The sequence below is a fragment of the Sphaerodactylus townsendi genome, linkage group LG08 (assembly GCF_021028975.2).
Source record: "Sphaerodactylus townsendi isolate TG3544 linkage group LG08, MPM_Stown_v2.3, whole genome shotgun sequence".
NCBI lineage: Eukaryota > Metazoa > Chordata > Lepidosauria > Squamata > Sphaerodactylidae > Sphaerodactylus > Sphaerodactylus townsendi.
In genome coordinates this window covers 67,526,062-67,549,484 of record NC_059432.1, presented here as the reverse complement: position 1 = coordinate 67,549,484, position 23,423 = coordinate 67,526,062, and the positions used below count along the sequence as shown (strand labels likewise).

Below are 23,423 nucleotides of genomic sequence, written 5' to 3'. Positions count from 1 at the left end.
TGTACTGAACCCATCTAATAGATTTTTATGGCATTCTTTGAGCTCAGTAGTTATGTTTCTTCCCTCCTGATGTTACCCCCTCAATAACCCTAAAATCATGAGTGAATCAAGGTCACTCAGACAGCATTATAACACTATAGCAGTTTTCTATAGGTTTATTTTCATCTAAGTGTAATTTCAACTTTACTGGTATAACTGTATTCTATTGGCATGTTCTGTACAAGCCAACGTGAAATGGAATAGGAACTATGTAAACTTCATAAAGCTTGGTTATGAATTGATACTAAGAATGGATTGTGTCTTGTCCTTTCTAAATAGTACAGACAACTGTGTAATAGACAGGTTACTTTTACAGACAACGGAAAATAGAAATAACACCTAAATTTTTACATTTCCCCCATCCTATGAATTAGAATGGTGCATAATGAAAGAAGTACATGTACTGTTTTTGTTTTAATTATACTGTTCATTTACCTGAAGTCCTTGAGCAGTAGCACACTAGATAATGTAAAATAATTCACCGTGGTTGAGTTCCTTTAAATTTGATTATCTGAGCAAAAGATTTGGCTGCAGCCCCAGTAATGCCTAAATCTATGCCTGCCAAAATTTCTTGACCTTATTTGGTATTGAGAGCCCTGCCCCCCATTACCACACAAAAGGAGTAATCCACAAATCCCTAATAGTGCAGAAGGTACTTCATTTCAGAAAGCAGTATTCCATGGGAGTTCCATGCTCCAAAGTCTTGATTTGTCTAGAAGCACAGTCAAAGTCTATATCAGAATATGCAGTCCTTTGCCTTTGATCTTGCATTATTTAACAGGAGACAAGAGTTTAATTTTGCTGGCATAAATGCTCTCCTATATCAAGGAACAGTTGAAAAAAATCTGTGTAAGGGCGCCTTTGACAAGACAATCCTAAGTATAAAGTGGAATACATCTGATGGGCTCTCTTTGTGCTACTGATAAAGTTCAAGTTTACACAGATTTTCATTCTGCTGCTGATGCCCAATATTGTCAAATCACTACTGCTAAAGCTAAGTAGTTGGAGTCTACTCTTCATTAATTTCCTCTATGGGATAGCATAAAAGTCAGATCAAAGAGAGATACCCATTAGCTTCTGTGGCCCAAAGACCATGCCCATGCTTCTAGAGACTGTAAACCTAGTTCCAACCTTACAGAAACGTTCGCCATACAACTTGGAATTCCTGTGATCTTCTGCAAAGTAATGACAAAAGGGAATCTTCTCCCTCTCTGCAGGCCTCAAAATTCCATATTGGAGCTCTGTAGAGAATCTGATTATCTACTTTTGCATTAAAAACTGAAACAGCAAGACCAAACTGGCTACCTTTGCATTAAACGAAATCGTACTGTGGACTTTGTTGCAATCAAGACTCTGTTATGAGTATTCTTAAGATGGGTCCTCCAGGCTAAATTAGTTTGAAAGTGAATTCTTAAATAACAAATCTGGGTTACTTGTTCTATGGGTTTCCCATTGATTTGTCAGTTACACTTTATTGAGTGATACATGTATTGTTTTAGCACCATAGTGGAAAGTATGGATGGTGAAGGTCTGAGCTGTTTTTGCAGAAATAAAAAGAAAATGATCTTCAAGCCTGATGTATTCTTCTGTTCTTTTAGGGAACAAGGAAGAAATTACTTCCCTCCCTCCCCTATTTTATTTAATCTTCTGTCTTTGCAAGGATCTAACTGCACAAAATCAGAATTATACAAAATCCTCCAAATCTTTAATGTTTTCAGGATGCTATGTAGTACAATTGTATGTAACACAAGAAAAACATCACACCAGCTACCGGAAGTACTGTGCAATATGAGTACTTTGAAAACAATTATATTCCAGAGCACCAACATGGTCACACGCACACACTTCACAACACTACAAATCACTTTGAAATGTATTTTTTTTAAAAAAATGGACAGCTAGAGGACTTCAGAACCACTTACGATTCTGACTATAGCTGAACTGCCTGTGCAGCATCACTGTTTTCTGAAGGCTGCTCCAGCCAACTGCAAGGTCAAATGGAACAAGAACTGAGTGGGCTAGATGGAAGCAGTGTCACCCCTTTCCAATTTTTCAGCACTCATAGGAGATGTATGGTTCTTGAGGTCTGTTTCAGGAATCCATTGTACAAATCTGTGAAATTTCTGCTAAAACTGTAAGATGGAAGGAGGACAGCTGTCCATCCAATTTGTATCAATGGTTCCAATTAATAGGCACTGGCACATCAAGAGGGCAAAACAAAATGTGACGGTGAAAAATTTAAAGGGGGACGAGCCTGAGAAAAATCTTTGTTGCTTTGATAGGTCAACCACAATCTCTTAGGGTCACTGGACTCCACACATCCATCTGTTATCTTTCTCTGAAACTCATCCTTTTGTGTTGTTTTTTTTACTCAAAATGTAGCTCTCTAAAATAAAACCCAAAATAAATGAGCCTTAACACTGTTCTGTACAATCTGTTTGTTTCCAGAGTCCTTCTACCTCTGGCTCTAGACCTTCTCTTTTCTTTTCAATTTGGACACTTTCTTGACAGATCCATTCTTGTTGAGAAGTTTCAGAACACGCTCTTTGTGATCCAAGACCTTTAGCATGGATTCTCGAGCCTCGTTAATTTGATCCATTACAAGCTTACATCTCTGCATATTCCCCTGAAATACAACACAGTACCCACATTAAAAAGTCAAATACTTTAAAGACACCTAAGTTATCTGAATTGTAATTCTTGAAATACCAAAAAGAATATGATTTCAAGAAATTTAAAGTAAATCAACCAGTGTCTGTTATGGTTCCTTCTCTTCCCCTTCCCATTTAGTCTACCTTTTAAAATGAACAGCAATGCTAAGCTGTAAGGATACAGGACTACCACATCAATACATCTGTACTTTCTCCTGATTAAAAAGACAGAAATGTGAAAGGACTGTACCCATCTTTCCTAATTTCCTATGTAATATATTAGATGCACATCCTTTCAGCCTCTGTATTCTTAAGGACTCATCTTGTTAAAGGGCAATATATTTAGTGCTATTTCAAGTAGGTATACAGTATGTTCACTTTAGTTCAGCCTCCCCTTCTTTCTCATAATTCTTTGTCTATAGAATTCTATAACATCCCAGAGCATAGACTGAAAATTCATTTAAGTGGAGGCTAAAGTAAATTTACAAAACTGACAAAATAAGTTACAGTCTCCTTACCTGTATCAGTTCATTTATTCTATGCAAGTCATCATCAGTTGCTGCCTTTTTCTTGGGAATGATCCCTTCTTGAAGGGAGGTGAGTCGTTCATATACATCATGCTCTAGGTTAGTCTGTAAAACATTAAAATTAGGCAGACACCCAACATACAGTGTTTCATAATAAAAGCTACATATAACACAAATTCCATCTCCTTTTTTGTTTTAGTTATTTTCGTCAGTTATTTTTCATAATATTTTCCTTGCATCTACCATATGGAGCTCTCTTAAATATACTTCACAATGACACAGGATTGCCCTGTCCCTGGATGGGGAAACACTGGTTCTACCTATGCTGTGAAGAGACAAAATAAAGGTCATCCCAGGCTGTGAAATAAATGGTTTGAAATTCTCAATCTTCTTACCAACAGCTTACTTTAAGATCAAACAAACCTTCATCAATACAAAAACTTCAGCTGCTTTTCAAGAACCCAATACTCCTAATACAGAAATCTAATCTCATTTTCCTATATATTCCTCTAGGAATGGCTTGGGGAGCTTGGTGCTAGAATTCAAAGCACCTACCTCACCCCCACCTGAAATAGAAGCATCCAGGAATGTGGAGCAGTGCTGCCTCCTCAAGTCAGCGGCACCATCCCAGACACTTCTTCAGACCTGTGCACCAGAGGGAGGGATTTGCCAGTTTTGAGCATCTATATAAAATATATCCGCTCTTATGCCTGGGTCAAAACCTCCATTCACACAAACATCATGTTCACGGGATACACACATGCTCAATTGCAACCTGACACCTTACCACTTAATTCCCAGTAATGTTTTCAAATTACAGTCCCAGTAATCAACCTAGCGGTTGTATATTACAGGAAAAAATATGCAAATGTGTCTACTTTCAAGAGAGTTGCTGGCCTAAAGTTTCTCTTGCTCTTTCATGTTACACAAAATCAGAATGATTCTCCCACTTACCAGCTGCAGCAATTGTGCTGCACAAAGATGGACCTTCCACCCCTGTGCACGACAGGATACACCCTTCTGATTAGCTATCTCTTGAAGCATAGCCTTCTTCTCTTCTAGAAAGAAAGTCAAAGATAAGGAAACCAATCACAATGCACATGATAGCTATTCACACACTGTGCATCTGAAGCTTGATCACTGGAAGAAGATATTTAGACATGTTTTCAAATCATATTGAATAGCATAATATGCCATTTCATAGAACCATGCTAAATGCAGTGACTAGAAAATGTACCTTTCACCCGGACATCGCTATATCGTTGGAAGTGATGATAGGCAGCTTTCCATGGGTTCCGGTAATGACGAAGCAGCGTTATGGGGGGTCTTGGACGAACAGGCACATACCTGACACCTTCTTCATCTAAAGAAGATTTAAAAAACCCTAATCAAATGTTTTAAAGAGGCCTGCAGTTTTAGTTCAGTTTATTCAATTTATATCCTGTCCTCCCCTGAAGGGCTCAGGGCGGCGCACAACAATAGTATAACAATAGTATAAGTAACAATATCAATTGTTAATTTTTAATTTGGAAAGAATCTCACAATTGAAATACAGAAATATAACCTGTAGAGATGACCTCAGTTCCAACATGAACAGTCCAACAGTACACAGAGTTATTCTAGTCCACGGGTCTGCAACCTGCGGCTCTCCAGATGTTCATGGACTACAATTCCCATCAGCCAATTGGCCATGCTGGCAGGGGCTGATGGGATATGTAGTCCATGAACATCTGGAGATCGGCAGGTTGCAGACCTGTTCTAGTCTAAACACACTGAAATCAATTGGTTTAAGCTGAAGAAACACTGCAAACAAGTGCTCTGCAAGTTTCTTGTATTTAAGAACAGAGTGCTACAAAACAAGATTTGGAAAAGCAGTCTATCATTTTTTCCCCATTGTGATTTCTTGTTTACCTACCAAGCTATACTTCTGGTTGACAGCTACAAGTTAGAAAGCATCAGAGAAGAAAGATTTTGCACCAGAAGAGAAGAAACTACCTATATATTCTTTTGGTGGAGACTTGCGCTTCTCTGCCTTTACCAGCAGATTTTTGGTAGTGGATTTCTCATCATCTGTGCTATTGGTCTCCATCATGTCACCTTCTTCTGTAGAGATGACATGCTGCTGTTTCCGTGGTTTTTTCCTTGGGGAGGCACCAGGTGGCAAGTCACTTGAGGGCATTGAAAGGTTGTTGGTCAGCAGTGTGAGAGAGGGAGACACAGTATTTGTAGTCAGAGGAGGAACTGCTGAAAGGGAAAAGATACATGTGTACAATATAGTTAAATTAAAACTGCTGTAGATCCCCCACATCTCTTTTCCAAATAGTGTAATGAAGTAGGATACATCCTCTCCACAAGTGAAAACCATCTGTTTCCTCTGTTTACCTCATGCACACTGAGGGAGGATAAAACAAATTTTTGTTTTATGGCAGTTCACCATAGTGGAGATTCAGAATCACTTTGCTTGATCATTGTTTCAGTTCCCAAGTATTTTTATTTAATACATCAAAAATTATCTGTTGTTAACAAAGGAAAAATTTCCCTTTGTGAAAAATATACTGCGGCAAAAGGGCTAGTAATTAAGGCTCCATTTCATTTTTTTGTTGCAAGTCTGCATATTTGCCCTGAGTTTTGGTGGCAGAATACCCAGAATATGCAAACATTCGCAGATAACAGTGCATATATCTTTCTAGCCACTTTGCTGATGATGCCATTTTTACTGTAATTTCAGTCACATGCAAAGCCGGAGAATATTTCACAACCCAGTCTTGATCCAAGACTATAAACCTTTACTCTGAGACCAAATTAAAAAAATCAAAGTAGTTTTAAAACTGTATTTAAAATTAAGCAAGCAATTTCTTCCATTGTTATAACTACTTTGCAGAAGATGATCATGCTAACTTTTGTAACCAAATCAGGTCTCTTCTTTGTGTCAACAAGCTACCTGAGACTGGCCGCATTATATCCATAGGCTCTACTTCTTCTTTGATGTTAATCTCTGACACAACAGGGCCCAGCACTGTGGAAAGAACACCACTCATAGTTGGCGGAGGTGGAGGAGGAGCCACAATTGTCGTAGGAGTGGGTGGAGCAGCTGGTACCGTTCCTGGAATGGTAGACAGCGCCGCTGTGGGCTGCAATGGGGGACTTGCAGTTGTAATGATTGTTGGAATGGCAGGTGGTGGCTGCTGAGAAGCAGGGACTGCAATTGGAGGCTGCTCATTGCTCTGAATCGATACTGCCTCCACAGACACAGTTACTGGAGTGGCCATAGACACGTGGATTTCTGGTTTAGGTTTGGCACTAAATAAACAAAAGAGGGGAAAATCAGTTTTAGAAACATGTTTCCACATAAAGTACTAAGCATACCACAATGCTACAGAGAAGCTGAACTTGGAGCCTCAGAAAGCCTATTTTGATTTTGTTCTTTCAGTCAAAATGAAGCTGATGATGGACATAATGCCATCAAATTTGCAGAAATGAGGTATGCATCCTCAGAATCTGAATGGCCACAAGATTCCACACACTGTGCAATACAGCCACTAACTCTGAGGGTGCCTGTGCTGTGATTTTGATTATTTTATGTTGCAGTGAGTCGGAAGAGGCAATACTTTCCTCCATTCCTAGAAACTAAAATTCCAATTTTTCGCATCTTATTATGACAGTGGTTCTCAACCTTCCTAATGCTGCGACCCTTTAATACAGTTCCTCATGTTGTGGTGACCCCCAACCCTAACATTTATCCATTTTACAGATGGAGAACACTGATGCAGAGAGTCTTAGGCAACCCCTGTGAAAGGGTTGTTCGACCCCCAAAGGGGTCTCGACCCCCAGCTTGAGAACCACTGTATTATGAAGTCTTACCTGGCTGGTCTTGGTGATCCTGATGCACTCCTCATAGAGGTCTCCACTCGAGTGCTAGCGACTTCAGGTGGCTGAGGAGGAATGAGACTCTTCCTGACTGCCAGCCTGCAAAAATAAATGCAAATAACCATGCAACATTTTACTTAGGATCACCGAAAGACAAACACCATGAATTAATATTTCTATTTTTGGTAAATGGAAAAGATGCCGTTGCAATTCCTTAGAAGTGAAACTATTAAAGAGTACTTTTCCCAAGGAGTTTATGCCTTTATTATTTAGACTACAGTCTCTAGACATTCCCCCTAAGAGACAGAAGATGCCAGGTTCCTAAATGAAATTTGCAGATGTCCTTTTCTTTTCAAAAAAGAAAACGAGGAACGTAAAATTCAAGATAAACAGTTTCTCCATGGACAGCATCATTCTGCCTGCCATACTTAATATGACTATTTTTGTTTGACAGCGAATGCTCAATTCACTCACCCATCTGTTGTGGGTTTTTTCCGGAGAATGCTTGGGCGAGGAGATGAACCCTGGGCTGCTGTGCTAGAATTGGCACTCTGACTGTGGGTTTGCACCACAGTTGTTGAAGCTGGAGCAGTGTTGAATGTATTGCTAATTGAATTGGCCACTATGGTGGCTCCATCTGCTAGGACCACTGAGGAAGAGGGAAAAAAAGAGAAATAAAGAGAAGCTAAGAGAGTCAGTAGAATGCTCTAAAGATAACTGAAAAGTTGTCACTGTAAGAAAATTACTGGGAGTGCAGGCACACGCTATGGATTGGATCCAGATTAAGTTTTCCAAAGGCAGAATGGAACTTTCTTGGCTTCTTTCTCCAGCCCCACAGATCACCATGAAATGCTACTCCTGAGATTCAGGGAATCCTGAAAAATGACATGCAGAGAAGACTGGTGCAGAAAGTGGGAAAGCATTGGAAACTGCCACTTTAGTCTGGATCCATCCCTATGTTTCTTCCACAAACTCTGTGTGTAATGTATGAAATGCTGCAATCTTAAGAACATTCTTCTGGAATTAAGACCTACTAAAGAAAATGGCACTTGACAGCCAGCGTGGTGTAGTGGTTGGGAGTGGTGGATTCTTATCTGGAGAACTGTTTTATTGCCCACTCTTCCACATGAAGCCTGCTGGGGGACCTTGCACTAATCACAGCTCTCTCAGAACTCTATCGTGAGTAACTCTGTTGTGGACAGGAGAAGCCGCTTTGAGACTCCTTCAAGGTGGAGAAGTGAAGGGTATGCCTTTTGAATAGACCTACTTAGGATTGCTGCATAATCACAACTGTGTCATAGCTGAAAAATCTTGGTGTGGGGTGGCAGAAGCTCTCTGCTCAGTAAGCTGCTGCCTACGATCCAAGATTTAATGGGTTTATAGAGAATCATCTGCCAGCTTAGATGTGCCCATTATTACACATTCAAGTAAGTGTTTATAGAAATGCAGTGTTAGCATCCTTAAAACATTATATAAAAAACCTCTAGGACAAGAGTGTTCTGGTTTTTTCAGTATCACAGAATAAACAGAAATACCACTGGCAAGTTACCTGATGTCTTTGTTTCAGTTTGTGGCTGCTGGGCACCCATTGGTGCAGTCTGAAGACCCTGTGTAACAATTGGTGCAGTAGGATGTAGTCCCTGTGTTCCAATTGGTGTTGACTGTATTCCTTGTGCCGGCTGTATGCCCTGTGCACCAATTGGTGCAGACTGGATGCCCTGGATATGACGAGCATGGGAGGCATCCACAGTCATCAGCTGCATGGGATTGAGGTGAACTGTGGACGCTACTCCTACACCAGTCTGAGCTGTGATGGCAGAATTGGGGCCCTGAGCTGAAACTGGGAATAACAAATGACTCAGTTATTGCCACTCAAGAAACTATTTATTATCCTGCCTTGTCAAGTACATATGTAATGAAGATATATTGTATTTACCAATTTGTAGTGCTACTGAAAATGCCAAAAAGATTAAAGTTCATAAATCAATTGGTCTAGTTCCAATTTATACAGCAGCATGTAAACTTTACTTTGCTAAAGCTACACTGTAATAACCATCATGAGCATCATTATACAGCTGCAAAAAGACACAGTCTTCTACCACCACCACTCCCAAATGAAAACTACAGTCAACTTTCATCCCTGGCCTATCACCGTTTTTGAGATGAGATGAAGCAGTTCTGAAATGGGTTATTTAGGACCTACATTAGTGGCTTGGAACAGAGCTGTTACAATCGGTAGATAAATATTTGGTGCGGCCGAGATTATGAACATGAGCTAGAAATTTTGCCTATTCAAATCTCACTTCAATCAGGAATTCACTAGGTTGCCCCAGGAATTGTAAGGATAAGAATGATGGAGTACTTTATGGGGTTACTTCAAGAATGACTGAGATAATGCAGGGAAAATACTTTGAGCACTTAGAAAATGTGCTTATATATGGACTTTACTTAAAACAATGCGGTAGATTTTAACGGCTTCACCAATCACCTGTTAATATAGGCAGAACTCAGTTCATTATAAAATGTAAGGCTATGACTTGGATCCCAATTATGTTTTTTGCTATGCAAGTAGATGAGGAGGAGCAACTTTTCTTGATTTCTCCCATTGTTTTTCTCTCTTTACACCCACCAGATTTTAATCTGGGATCTCTCTCTCTTAGGCGGATTCCGTATTGGCCTAAAAACAGCGGTGTAAAATGGTTTAAAACAATGTAAAAGGGTTTACACCATTTTCACACCATTTTCACTCTGCTGTTTTTGGCCCATGCGGAATCCACCCTAGATTTAAGCTTCAATGCAACTTCTTGCCTTTGCATTGTGCTTTTTAATATCCACTTTTCCATGCATACTTCGGTGTGTTTCATTCTGCATTCTATTTAATGGCATTTATGCATCAATGCACTCTTACTACTTTATCTACATTTCTAAATACTATTGCTCAAATGATACATCAATAGCAAAAGTAATACATTATTTAACACACAAGTATACCAATGTCACTTATGCAGATTTTTAAATTACATCTAATGCTTCAAGTACTAGCTGATACACATTTGTTATCAAAATTTGCTTCCTTTTGTATAAAAATGATGGCAGCCATTGCCAATTAGTTCTCAGAAATATTAATTATTGCATTCACTGTATTTGAAACAATGCCTTTAACTCCACAAATCATTTTTATGCGTTATACTCATTTATGCTGCTTACCAGGATATTGGCGGATGGTGGACACAGAGCTGGTAATAGGTGTGTAAGTGTGAGCAGCCAAAGGGTAAGAAGGTGGGTATGTTGGTAAGAAGTACTGGAATTGAACGGGCACTGACTGCCTATAAAAGGGAAGAGGTGTCAGACTGAGCACTGCAACGACAGCTACTGAAGCTGTGACAACAAATGTGGTCATAAGGCACACTACCGCTCTGGCCTGCTTCCTTCTGAGCAGACCACCACATTTTCTTACCTTACGGCCTCTATTTAGAAGGCCACTATAAAAAACATCCAACATAGTATCACGTAAGCAAAAGAGCAAACCCATGGAGAGAAGCGGAAATGTTGCCAGGCTTGCATGTGCTGTATACCAGTGATACCGAGGCAACAAAATTGTGTTGCTGTGAATTTCAGTTAAATTTTATCCTGAATAGTAGTCTCTTGACTAACAAACTGCTCCGTGAGCAGGGCACGTGCACCAACAGAACAACGCCTATTTGCCCCTGAGCAACACATCTCCTTTCTCTTCACTTTCACAGCTGGGCAAATACTGCAGGATGAATCAAGTTGCACGTTTTGCCTTATTTACTCTTCCGATTAATCTCACTGACTGTGATTCTACCACTGCACATTATTTACTTTTCAGAAATGTCTTTGTTGGAAAGGACATCACAGAATCAATGAACTACAGAACTGAAACCACACGTTGTTCATAGAGAACAACAAGCATCTATTATGGCTTGATTACTCAGATGCTTTTTCAGTCAGATAGGCTAAGAATCACAACTCTAGTTCTTACAAGTTACTTCAAGTGCTTAACTGTGCAATCTTATTTAGTGCTTCAAGCCCATGCCCATGAAAATCAATGCGCTAAGCTTGAGTAATTATGCACAGGATTGAACTGCAAGTTAACTGCAGGAATCAAGACATATCATCCAACTTATGCAGTTATACACCAGAATACTCTTGGTGCACGGCCAAATTAATAAGTAGACATCCTATATTTGCAAATGTATTCAATTACCTGTTGTCATTTCTAGTTTCCACGGCAACTGGGTTTGGAGATGCACGGTGCCCAGATATAGGGATGAGATTGCTTCTCTCTGCAGCATAATCAGACTGGATGCGAGGAGAAGTGTGTGTGATCTGTTGAGGGACCACTTTAGCTGCACAGTGAGAAAAGACACCACAATTCTTCACAAACTCAGATAAGGAACATAGGATGCAATAGGTTGTTTATTGTTTCCTTTCACAAAACCTCACATAACAGTAGTCTACATTTGAAAAATCAGGGGTGTTGAATGGAGAGAAGCAGTGATGTACGTGCACATCTTGAGCAATGCTTTTATTTAAAGTCAACATTCCTGCAAGTTGGTTCACTGTAAGACTAAAGGCACTTGGGTGGGGGCCAGTCATAAAAGGTGTTCACAACTCAATTCTCTTACTTCATGCTCCATTTTCCCTCATAGAAAGTGAGGAAAATCTACTATATCTACTATAAAGTCCTGCTGAGATTTACTATTCCAAACCCTTACCCTAAATTGTCTTTAAAACACTGATTGATTTATCAGTAATTAGTAAAACTGTGTTTGTCAATCTGAACAGTCCTTTCCTGCTTCATTTGCTATCATGCATAGATACCCCAAAGCCATGTTGACCCCAACATTCAATGACATTTGCAAACCAAAGAAAGTGTAGCTCCGATTCAGTGCTCTTACCAACTGGTATGTTTGAGGTTGTTACGGCAGTTGCATGGGAAGAATGTGAAGGCATAGTCACAGTGACGATCGTATTTGTAGGCGCTTGGGTATGAGGGACGGAACCTGAAATGCAAGAAGACATAATGGTAAAAACTTGGCACTTGATTATCCAAAACCACTTTATTAATAAGTATCACCCTCAGTCACTATATGCTTGCATTTTGGGCAGGGGAGTACCTAGGCGAACTTGAGCCCTGGGCAAAACCTGAGTTTGATGCCCCCCCCATGGGTGGCCACCCTCCCCCACCATGACCAAACAATGATTTTTTCCACCAGGTTGTTTCAAAGTCACCATCACATTATAGAACATCCCCCAACTCACAAATCTGAACATAGCAATGGGCCATGCCACACAGCCGAAATAATATTTGGAAAACATTTTCAAAATGCTTTCAAAATGTTTTATTACTGCTATGAAAACATTTTATGGTGTTGTATCCAGTCCCCCCAATTGGGGGAAACAGCATCACTTTCAATGTTATTTAAACTGGGGGGGGGGGCAGATTCTCCCTTTAAGGTGGATTTAAATCTGGGCTCCCTAGTTTAAACAAGTGATGCTGGAATCCACCCCCAAACAGCATCAGTTTAAATGGTGTTTAAACTGGGGACCTCATATTCTCCCTTTAAATCCATGCCAAAGGGGGTAGATTTGATAACAACAACAACAACAACAACAACCACCTTTATTAGGCACTGAGAGAATAAAAGAAAGAAAGAAAGAAAGAAAGAAAGAAAGAAAGAAAGAAAGAAAGAAAGAAAGAAAGAAAGAAAGAAAGAAAGAAAGAAAGAAAGAAAGAAAGAAAGAAAACAAGCATTGGTGGGAAGGGAGTGAATTTAAAAAGAGAATCTGGGGAAATTTAGGGGGTGCCTGTTGTCAGGGGTGCAATTATTAAGATAGCAGCACCAAAATTTCAGAGTATCTTCGTGAGACCCTACTGATGATATCACTCAGATTTGGTGAAGTCTGGTTCAGGGGGTCCAAAGTTATGGACCCTCAAAGGTGTAGCCCCATCTCCTATTAGCTCCCATTGGAAACAATGGGGGATGGGGGCACTCCCTTTGGGAGTCCATAACTTTGGACTCCCTAAAGCAAACCTCACCAAACCTGGGTGATATCATCAGGAGAGTCTCCCCAAAAATCCCTGAAATTTTGGTGCTGCTAGCCTAAAATCTGCGCCCCCTGCAGGCCAAAAACAGAAAAACACTGAAAATACAAAATCCCTCACAAACCTGCAATTTTGTCGCCCACCACAAGGTGGCGCCCAGGGCAGCTGCCCACTTTGCCCAATGGGAGGTACGCCTCTGATTTTGGGGCACATGTATATACCACTCCACCTTCTCCAGCTGGCCAGTATGGTTCTTTTGGTCAGCTGGTGCTACTAGGTGGCATTTGAGGGTGACTCCTTTACCCTCAAGGTGTCAGGAGCTACCTCTGCTACAGGCTTCCCAGAGAGTTGCCTTTTGCCTATGCCTACTGCATAGGATGACTCTGTGGCTCAAGACAAGATGATGAAGGGTCCTGTCAAGGATGGTGCTATCACTATGTTGTTCCCAATGGTGTGGAGTTTCTGATGTCCACATCCTGGACATACCACTAAGTCCCCCACTTGTATGCCCAGATGAAACGGCACCAGGTGCAGCATGGCCAGTGAAAGAAAAAGAGTGCTGCCACTACCCTTTCTGCTAACCACCATTCCCCCACAGGCTCAACCGCATAAACTCACTGGCACTATGTGGGAGGGGGTTGGCAACACTTTTCTCCACCGCATGACTCTTCATCTCTGTCAAGCCTAATAGGACAAATGGGGCGGCCCAGAGCAGCAGTGGTGTAGTGGTTAAGAGCAGGTGCATTCAAATCTGGAGGAACCGGGTTTGATTCCCCACTCTGCCGCTTGAGCTGTGGAGGCTTATCTGGGGAATTCAGATTAGCTTGTGCACTCCAACACATGGCAGCTGGGTGACCTAGGGCTAGTCACAGCTTTTTGGAGCTCTTTCAGCCCCACTCACCTCACAGGGTGTTTGTTGTGAGGAGGGAAGGGCAAGGAGATTGTGAGCCCCTTTGAGTCTCCTACAGGAGAGAAAGAGGGGATATAAATCCAAACTCTTCTTCTTCTTCAGGAAGAGGGAAGGCAGTGGGTGTTCCAATACTGGCCAAAACCCGATGAAGCAGCTGAAGAATGTGAGTGGGGAGGTGCAGTGTCCTGCCCAAGTGTCCTTGGTGCAGCATCCTATGATATAGATAGAGTATGGTCACTATGAACTCATCTGGGTAGGGATTGGTGGAGAGATATAATTTGATCAGCAAATATTCTCTATGTGCGCTGAACAACAATGCTTTTACTGTATATACTGTTAAATCTTTGACATCTGCGTCTTTAACAGGCAGACAATGTAGAGTATACACACTTAAAGTTCTAAGAAGCAGATTTCAAATTCTTCTCAGAGCTCATGGCAGGACCTCAAACAATCTATTTTTCTTACAACTCAGTTATTCCCATCAGGGCACCTGCTTCAGGACCCTTCATTCCTGCTTGCTTCTTAACTTCTTCCTCTTTTCTTTTCAAGGGTCCTCCTTCATCCTGTTCACAGACCCTCTTTTCTATTCTTTAGTTAATCACTGTTCATATTCCTTCACTTCTTTCTGTGTGTCTTTCTTTATCCTCAACACCTACCTCATGCCACTTCCTCATGCCACTTCCTCAGATGGCTTTGAAATATGTGAAAGGTGATAGGAGCATGGAAAGGTTTGGTAGGGGTGACTGAATTGGCAGTGGGAGTTGGTTGGAAGAGCCAAGCCCGCTGTTTCACCCAGGAAAACCCTCGCCCACTAGGGCTGAGAACTGTCTGGAGAGCAAAACTGCTAAGTTTTAATGGGTTAAGTTTTTATGCTGTATTAATTTGCTGTTTGGAAACAGCCATGTCGTGAGCCGTCTCGAGCCCTTCGGGGATGAGGCGGCCTATAAATCTAATTTAATAAATAAATAAATAATAAAAGAAATGCCCTGCACCTTTAACAGATCAGTGGGCTGTTATTTATCAGGTGTCGTTTACCTCTATGCCATGTAGAATTTCAGCTGACCATTTCTATACACTAAATCTAGGAAGGCGGAGTGTAGGGGTGCCTGGAGAAAAGCGTTCTGTCCCTTCCTAGCTCCTATAACATCTGAATATTTTCAATTCCACCAACCAATAAAATCTACACAGAAAATGTTCACAGGGTTATGGAGTTTATAATACTGACTTAAGTTGATTCTCCTTTCAGATACTCACCAGCTGTGGTTGCTGAAGGAATAGTATTGGTTGCTAAAATAGGTGCCACTGTTGCAGCTGCCACAGGTGTACCAGTACTAAAAATGGTTTTCTATAAGGAAAAAAAGTTTCATTTTAGAAAGAACTGCTCATATGCTTTTCACTGACTTGCTTTAATATTATCGATTTAGCAATTCTAAATAAAAGTATTTACTAAACCCAGCACAGAACTCTTCGACATACAGCTGTAAGACCTCATAGCAAAAATCAGGAGACAGTGTGGGGGAAGAAACTAAATTAATCTTCCTTGTACCAATTTACCTGAGCCATGGTGTGGAGCTGCTGTTTCTGTGTTCCTATGGCGGGATGGGATGGTAAGGTAATTCTGGTTGCTGTATCCCGTGGCTGTGCAGGACGTTGAATACTGATTGGTGCAGTGGGTGGGTGCTGTTGAATTGACAGTGTTGGCCGACTGGGGAAAAAAGTTTGAGGTTATTTTTCCAAAGCTACTCAAGTCAGGCTGTATTTCAATGTCTTTTAAAACTATATTAAATTGAAATAGTGAGGGCGGTGGGGGAAAGCGGTATGTTAAATCCCCCCTTCGTTCATTAAGACCTAGTGGAAGCAGGGTTCCTTCACTCATGTTCATTTAGCCATTGACCTATGGTTCTTATCTCCTGGAGCTTCCACCATGGCCAACCCATTCCCTAAGGCCCCTGTTATACCTGTGCACTCTTGCTCACATATGGCTTCTCCTAACTGTGCTTTAACACTTTTTTTCTCTCTTCTACCTTTTTGTGTGGAATTCCTCAAATCTTGCCTCTCTCCTTGATGCTGATCTATTCCATTCTCCCCAGATTTCCCTTTCTGGTTTCTTTTAAACCTCTCATCTTCTCTGGGTCCTATATTAATGCACACTATGCTCCTTCCTTCTTCCCTGTCCAAAGCCCTCCACCACTCTTATAATCATATCTGCCATACTGTCTTTGGTTCAATTAGCTCCTCCCAGTCTTACTGCAGGGCCCATGTCTGCCTCAGGAAAGCTGGAGTCAGCAGTAGCATGCCTGCCCCATCACACAGGTAGGTGTGGTCTGGATGGCATCGCTTGCTGTTTCTCCTTGCCCTGTGCACAACATGGTTCCCTGGATGCAATATCTGCAGTTGATAGTGGCTGAAGGACCACTGTCATGTCAGGTGGCTACAAATGTACATGAATCTATGTTGTTGCCAGATTTGCATGCATGTCTGACTCCTCCCTCTTTGCGTGAAATGGAGGAATAAGGTCCATGAACCCAGAATCAAGCTGGATTTACAGAAATTGCAATATTATGTGGTCTAAAAGTAATAAATGCAGAAAAGAGATCTAAATGTAATTTAGATTTATTTCCTTGTTGTGTATAATATGAATTAATACAATAACGGTAGATGAATGAGCCGTGGCCATTTGTTCCGTGGTTCTCAGCTGTGTTTCCTACATGCACCTTTTCATACTTTTAACGCACATAAAGAGTATTTAGGCTATTTTGTGTGGTGGTTACCTGAGACTGGATTCCGTAGCATGTGTTGTTGTAGTTGTAATAACTGGGGACTGAGCTCTTGTGGCTGAGACTGTGGCTACTACTGCAGGGGGAATGGTGCTTGCAGTTGTCACAGCATTTCGGGACTGTCAAAACAAGAAAAAAAATTAGTGTTCATCACAGACTGGTTAACAGTGCAGTTGTCAGCCAACTGAAGATATTTAAAAGTGAGATAACTTTGAATTTTAACTGTTATAAATACTCATCATCTACATAAAAACTCAATAAAGTCATCTTTAGGAGAATTTTGTCTCTCACAAATGCAAACTAATTTATGTCTGAAGCAATTAATTTACTAAGAAATGTATAGATCTGTTTTATAAAGAAAAATATTGCAATTACACCTTCAGATAACACCTGACAATATTTAATAAACAAAACAAAAAGCACTAAGCCATTACATTTAAAAATAGAAGACTCTTAACAAAAAATGTAAATTTGAAGATCTCTTCTTGATATTACTATGCGGTATCTCCCAAGCTAGGTTAATGATACTGACTGATTAGATTTGGAAATCAGAGGGCTTAGTTTGCATTAAGTCTGTAGGATTACTTCTGAGTGATATCTGTCAAGACACCATCCTCCCAGGTTTGCCTTTTGCACCCAGGGGAGTCTGGGAGACTGTGGCACCTAACAATCCATTGATTTTGCTTGTACTTGTTTTGTTTAGAGATTAGTAATAACAGTTCCTCTCCCTAACCAGACAGCATCTGGACCCTTATCAGAGTCCCAACTTCGAAGAAACTGCACAGCCTGAGAACGCTTTCACTTTTAGGAAAACTGTTAGAAGGATGGGGTGTGTACTGGGGGCTGCTGCTTGGTGGGAAACTGTTAGAGCCAGCAAAGAAACTCTGGAGTGTACCTGTTCATTTACTCTGATGTAATAAATTTATTTCAGTGAACCGGAGTCTAATTATTGGGAGGAGGTTGACGGGCATAACAATATTCCACTAGAAGGGGTTGAAAATGTTCAACAACAGTCTGACAACAATACTCTATAACTGCCACCTGCCTGTATTGGTTGATGAATAATGTGCTGAACTGCTGGCTGAGCTGTGGCTGTATTTGGCAACTGTGAAGCTGGTCTCAGGACTGTTGTGACTTTAGAACTGGACATCACAGCAGCAGCTGCTGCACCTGAGGAAAAAACTCACACATGTTACTAAAATAAAACAGTAAAATTATCCATTTTTTAAAAGTGTCTATTTGTCACAAAAGATGAAGACTGAAGAAGAAGTAGAATCACCAGCAGTGCTACTAAACTAAGGTGTGTATGCTCTCATGATATATCTTAAAAACATATTTCTGTTCTTCATTGTTTTGGTTCATGCTAGTATATAGTAAGTCTAACTACACCCTGAAAGCATTCCAAGACAAGACATCTGAAAATACAAGCAGTGACATCAAGAAACCAGTCTGGTCTAGATGTTCCACCAGAGCAAGTATTAGCCACAATCCAAAATTTATTCCTCTGGAGAAAATACCACTACAATCCTTACCTCGAGGTAAGTGAGAAGCTCCAATGTGTAGTGGGGGCCCAGGAGCACTGCTTCGAATGATTGACATTTGCACATTAGCAGCCATGATATGGTGCAAATTGCTGGGATGTCCCTGAAGGCAAGAAGGTTCATGTTAGAAGTTCTTCTAGAGATAACCCATAGGAAAAAGTCATATACAGAGAAAAATTATATTTATACTGTTTGTTTAAAAAAAGGACATGATGGTAGAGTTTAAATATGTATTATAAAAGTAGACATTCCTTCATATGGCCTTAACAAGAAACCATGTGCTTTAAAATAATAAAATGGATAACCTGTTGACCGCTGATTGTTGCTACAGGAATGGCAGAGGCCTGTGGAATGCTGCTCTCCATTGTTACAGTAACCTGCCCAGGGACTTTGGTTGGACCTGACAGAGTAGAGGGCGGAGCTGGTGCAATGGGACGGCTAGGTATGGTGGGCTTCAGAGGAGGCTGCAAAGAAGAGAGAAATATGGTTGCTATTTGAGCTTTGTGACAGCAATTAGAAGTTAAGTGACAGCAATAAGAAGTTAAGTACAAGTATGCACTGGTTATCACACTGGGGAGTATCTGTAGAGCAATTAAATGGTATCCACTGTCTACAGTCATCTTATTGACAAAGTATGGAGGGTTCTTCATCAACCTCTCTGAAAATCTTCTGCGTTCATTTTGTGCCATAACAAACTGTGCCATCATCTCTCCGACGTATTAAATAAAAATGGATCTGAAATTCGTTAGATTGAAACTGCAGAACACCAAATACTTGGCTGTCCTGTAAGAGGGATGGTTGACAGCCTGTGTTTGAGAAACTTTTATTAGACATGGTGCCTGCAACCAGATTATCTCTAACTGACTCCAGTTAGAATGATAAAAGTACAAAGATGTCTTAGACTCTAAATTTTAACAAGCTTATGTAAGCCTCTATTGTTTTTTTCCTGGCAGTTCTTCTGTTTGAAAAAAAAGTGATGGGAAGACGGGGGCCCTAAAGCACACTTGCCTGTATATAATCTATCCCTGTACTTAAAGTACAGTATACCACCTAAAGGTCAGCATGGTAATGGATGGAAAGCATCCAAAAACATTATTAGTACACAAGAGCATTTATAACATGGCATATGAAATACTTGGTATTTGTTGTAAATCAACAGCCACGGGGAGAAAACAGATTTAACTGTCCTCAAGTTTACAAAAGTTTCCATACCTGGAGGGGAATGCTGATCAGTTCATGTGAATGACTATTTGAAAGCTTAATCCCAGAGACTGGACCGAATGTAGTCACAGACTTCATGCTGCCTTTGGGCCACAAGTAGGTGATCCAGGCCTTGACAGGTCTCACAGTTTAGAGAAATACATGTTTACATTGGTGCCAAGAGTTTTGGCTTATATTTATACTAATGCATTCTATTTGCTAAACTTCCAATGAAAAAACCTTCACCAAATTTAAATTGTTTTTAAAAATTAAACCTATTCAACCTGCTCTGTCCCAAGGTCTAGGACAAATAATACCATTCAAACAACTAACCATTAAATGAAGAGAAAGGTGCAGTCAAGGTTAAAGCTTTGTTGAATAAACTTTGCCACTGTCAGTGGCATTAGTATTATTCCGTCCTGTTTCTAATATGAGAAATGAGCCATTACCTTCATAAGCCCATCAGTAAAAGAAAGTGCTGGACCCAGATGTGCTGGAGGAGCTGTCACTGTAACTGGTGCACCAGACTGCACTGTGTGGTGTTGAGTCAACATTTGCACTTGTGGATATGGGCGCACTACAACTGTTTCCTGCTTCTCTTCACGAGACTGCAGAGAACCACCTGGCACTATGTGGTCTCTGGGAGGAACTTCGGCTTCTCTACTAGGTTCATCACTTACTACAAGAAAAGAAGAAAAATGAAACAATTAAGAAGAGACTAAAAAAGCTAAGATGAACAATCACTGTTGATTTCAATGGGACTTACTTTCAGGATAGTATGCTTAGGTTTACAAACCTAGTAAGACAATTATAAATTCAATAGTTGCCTTACCTGCAGTTGTTGGGTTTATTAGTCCAGTAGATCCACTGGTGGAGACTGGAAGAGGAGCTTGTCCTAGACTTGTGGGAGGGGCTCCTGGATGAGGAAACTGTTGAGAACTCATGGTCACCTATGCAGCATATAGAGAATTATAATTCATATGGCCACAGTCTTGAATGCTTTTGTTTAAAAATAAGCCTAATGAATTCAGGTGAACTAGTCTCTAATATTTTTAGACTGTAGCTACTGACAAGTGATGTGGAAAGTTTCTCCGTTAGGGATTCAGATTGTAATTCTAAAATGTAAATAATTTAACTGAGTTGGTTAAGGTTTCTCTTAGTAACATCTAAAAACCAAACATAGACTCAAAAGATAGTTGCAAATTGTTAATAATAAATCTGCAATTATAAAAAATCTGGGTTTGGCACAAATTGAAATGTATAGTCTGCTTGAACAATTCAAAGGCTGTACAGATCCCAGAAAATCAGATTTAACATTGAAGAAAATTCCTAATCCTGTACTTCCATTGGTCTAACGTTGGCATATGAAAGTTTAATGGCATGACACAGACAACACCACACATTGTCAACAAATACACACGTACTGAATATTAGGAATTACTTGGGAAGATTCTCTGATATTTTGTATATTTTATATGAAACAGTGGAACTTTTTAAAAACGGTATCCCTCAGTTTCCAGAATGGCATGGTATTGTTACACTGTATTCCAGAACAAATGAGGACGAGATATTCAAAAATGTTATATGTAAACACCCAATTGAGAGCTTGCACAGTTGTCCTTGACTGCAAATGCAATGGAGAAGACAAATGTAAAATATATACCGTATATACCGGCGTATAAGACGACTGGGCGTATAAGACGACCCCCCCACTTTTCCAGTTAAAATATAGAGTTTGGGATATACTCGCCATATAAGAGTACCCGGCGTATAAGACGACCCCACACTTTACAGATGATTTCCCAGGGTTCAAAAGTAGTCTTATACGCCAGTATATACAGTAACCAGAAAGCTATCTCTGATTTTGTGCAACAACAGCTAGAGTTTCTGGAATTCTGGAGTTTCAAACTAAAGGTAAAAAACCTCTGACAGGACTGTGAACACACAAAGCTGCTTTACACTAAGACAGAATGTTGTCTGTATAGTTCAGCACTGTCGACTCTTCATAAACCCACTTATTTGATACATGAAATATCCAGAACTACCCTCCCTCTGTTTAAGCAATCTGATTGTGAAGCCACTCCAGCTGCTGCAACAGATGTGTCTGTTACGGCTAGTGTAGCCTATTTTACTAGGCAAAGTGGTACTTGTTACTAGAAAGCTGTAAAACTTCTGAAAGTTAGAAAACCTTCGCCTCTTCAGCCTGTTGGCTTCCATGCATGCGGCTAGAGAGGCCAGATTCTATGTCCTCTCCTTTCCTCTCTTTTCTGCAACCTGCAGCCACTTGAGCAGCAGACCTATACCATGCAAAAGTCTTAGAGAGAGGGATTATGAAGCAGTATAACATCAGCATCAAGACTGAGATTCTATATATGCACAGCAGAAATCACCGGCAGAGGCTCAGCTCGCCCAATGAGGTTGCCAGTGGAACCAGAAGGAAAGGGCAAGTCACCCTCTTTCGTTTGACTCCAAGGTCAGGTTAAACATTATCGGCAGTAATGTGTGATCCCAAAAAATTTACGCAAATCTTTGCTCCCCGGGCGTTTCCTACCCAGCCATTATCTTATCCTATCCTCTGTACGTCCCCTCCTACTTTATGACACACAAATGTAAAACCCGGGGTTCAATTTGGAATTTTCCTTTTGAATTTCTGAACCAGGTAATACGCGCTGCTATTAAGCACCAGGTAGTAGAAGAGAGGACTCCAAAAGGGTTCCGGTACCTGTACAGAGCGAGATCGGGAAAGCAAAACCGCGTTCACAGGATCCTCTCTCCGCATAACCCTCGACTTTCCGATCCGGACACCCTCAGAACCAGGCTGCTCTCTGGGGGTGACAGCAAAAGGAGGACCCCCTCCTCATCCTGTAAGGGATTTCCAGCAATGGCTACTCAGCGCTAACCCAGCCCCTTCAGCTCTCGAGACCGGACCCGAAGAGGGAACCGAAGCCCCCAGCGCACCCCCCAAGAGCGCACCCCCCAGGACCCGCGAGGGCTGCGGCGCCCGAATCTCGGTCCTTCGCATAGACTCCGCCTCAGAGATCGGGCGTCAAGCCTCCGCCTCTTTTCCGAGCCAGCCAATGAGAAGATTTCCTCATTCCATCCTGAACCAATTCCACTCGGACTAAAGCACAAAGCACTAACCAATAGGAACGCGAGGATAGGTTTCGCCTAGCTACCAATGGAGAGACAAGGAATAGCTAATGAGGAGTAGGCAAGACCCGCCTCCTTTCCCTCCCTATCACTATGTGAAACAAACGCGTAGGGCCGGGACCCGGATGTTCGGCAAGCATAAAAAGCCTGCTGCGTCTCTTTCCCTCTTCCCCGCCCAAGACCTGCGTTAGCTGTCGCGAGCGTGAGAGGACGAGCTGCTTTACTTCAGCCACGCTCTGCAGCCGGTTGGCTGGAGGAGTGACGGATCTCTTTGGAATCTCGCTCCCAGGACGAGCCCTCCCCTCATCCACGGACTTACCTGCAGCCCAGGGCGCGGCGCAGACTTTCGGGAAAGCCCCTCCCCCTCAGCCTCTTCTCTCGCTGGCGCTGAGGGGGCTCAGTCGGGTGTGTGGCTTCCGCTGCCGCAGCAAAGCACCCCTTTTCCCCCTCAGATTGATTGGGTCTGACGAACCCTGCCCACTGTGGCGACACTTTCTCCTCAATGTGCGCGGCGATTGGCTAACACAGCTGATGCCAAGAGCTTCTTGGGAGTCGTAGTCCGAGAGCCGAACGTCACAGAAGTTAAAATCGCGAGAGGTTGGGGAACGGGAGAGTTGCAAGATTGGCTGTCATGGAACAGGCGGAACGTTCATTTTTCATCCGTCCCAGTCTCCTAAAGCTGGGATTGGTT

At 41.4% G+C, this 23,423-nt stretch overlaps 1 protein-coding gene across 5 annotated transcripts; it reads right to left on the bottom strand.

Moving 5' to 3' along the window:
* Nucleotides 1-1,722: 1,722 nt before the first annotated feature.
* Nucleotides 1,723-23,250, bottom strand: SAP130 (Sin3A associated protein 130). Of its 5 annotated transcripts, none has more exons than XM_048505043.1 (22): nt 23,052-23,250; nt 22,305-22,444; nt 20,415-20,532; nt 20,032-20,261; nt 18,688-18,846; nt 18,374-18,485; nt 17,887-18,011; nt 16,836-16,960; nt 15,619-15,769; nt 15,319-15,409; nt 12,007-12,111; nt 11,313-11,454; nt 10,292-10,410; nt 8,634-8,924; nt 7,559-7,733; nt 7,079-7,183; nt 6,159-6,517; nt 5,213-5,458; nt 4,455-4,580; nt 4,172-4,275; nt 3,209-3,322; nt 1,723-2,665 (listed from the first exon to the last, which is right to left on the bottom strand). In XM_048505043.1, exons 2-22 carry the CDS (start codon nt 22,359-22,361, stop codon nt 2,507-2,509), a joined length of 3,213 nt encoding a protein of 1,070 aa, XP_048361000.1. In that variant the 5' UTR covers nt 22,362-22,444; nt 23,052-23,250; the 3' UTR covers nt 1,723-2,506. The 5 variants fall into 5 exon arrangements, with proteins under 5 accessions (XP_048361000.1, XP_048360998.1, XP_048360999.1 ...); XM_048505041.1 differs by having other exon boundaries at nt 5,213-5,461; nt 23,052-23,249; XM_048505042.1 differs by having other exon boundaries at nt 5,213-5,461; nt 22,305-22,407; nt 23,052-23,249.
* Between the last annotated feature and the right edge of the window lie 173 nt (nt 23,251-23,423).

Coding starts and splice junctions, on each gene's coding strand:
- SAP130 (XM_048505041.1), bottom strand. CDS start 22,361: ATGCGGAGAGAGGATCCTGTGAACGCGGTTTTGCTTTCCCGATCTCGC. Junction 8,925..10,291: donor CACCATCCGCCAATATCCTG/GTAAGCAGCATA, acceptor TGTTATTCCCAG/TTTCAGCTCAGGGCCCCAAT. Junction 5,462..6,158: donor TATAATGCGGCCAGTCTCAG/GTAGCTTGTTGA, acceptor TTTCCCTTTCAG/CAGTTCCTCCTCTGACTACA.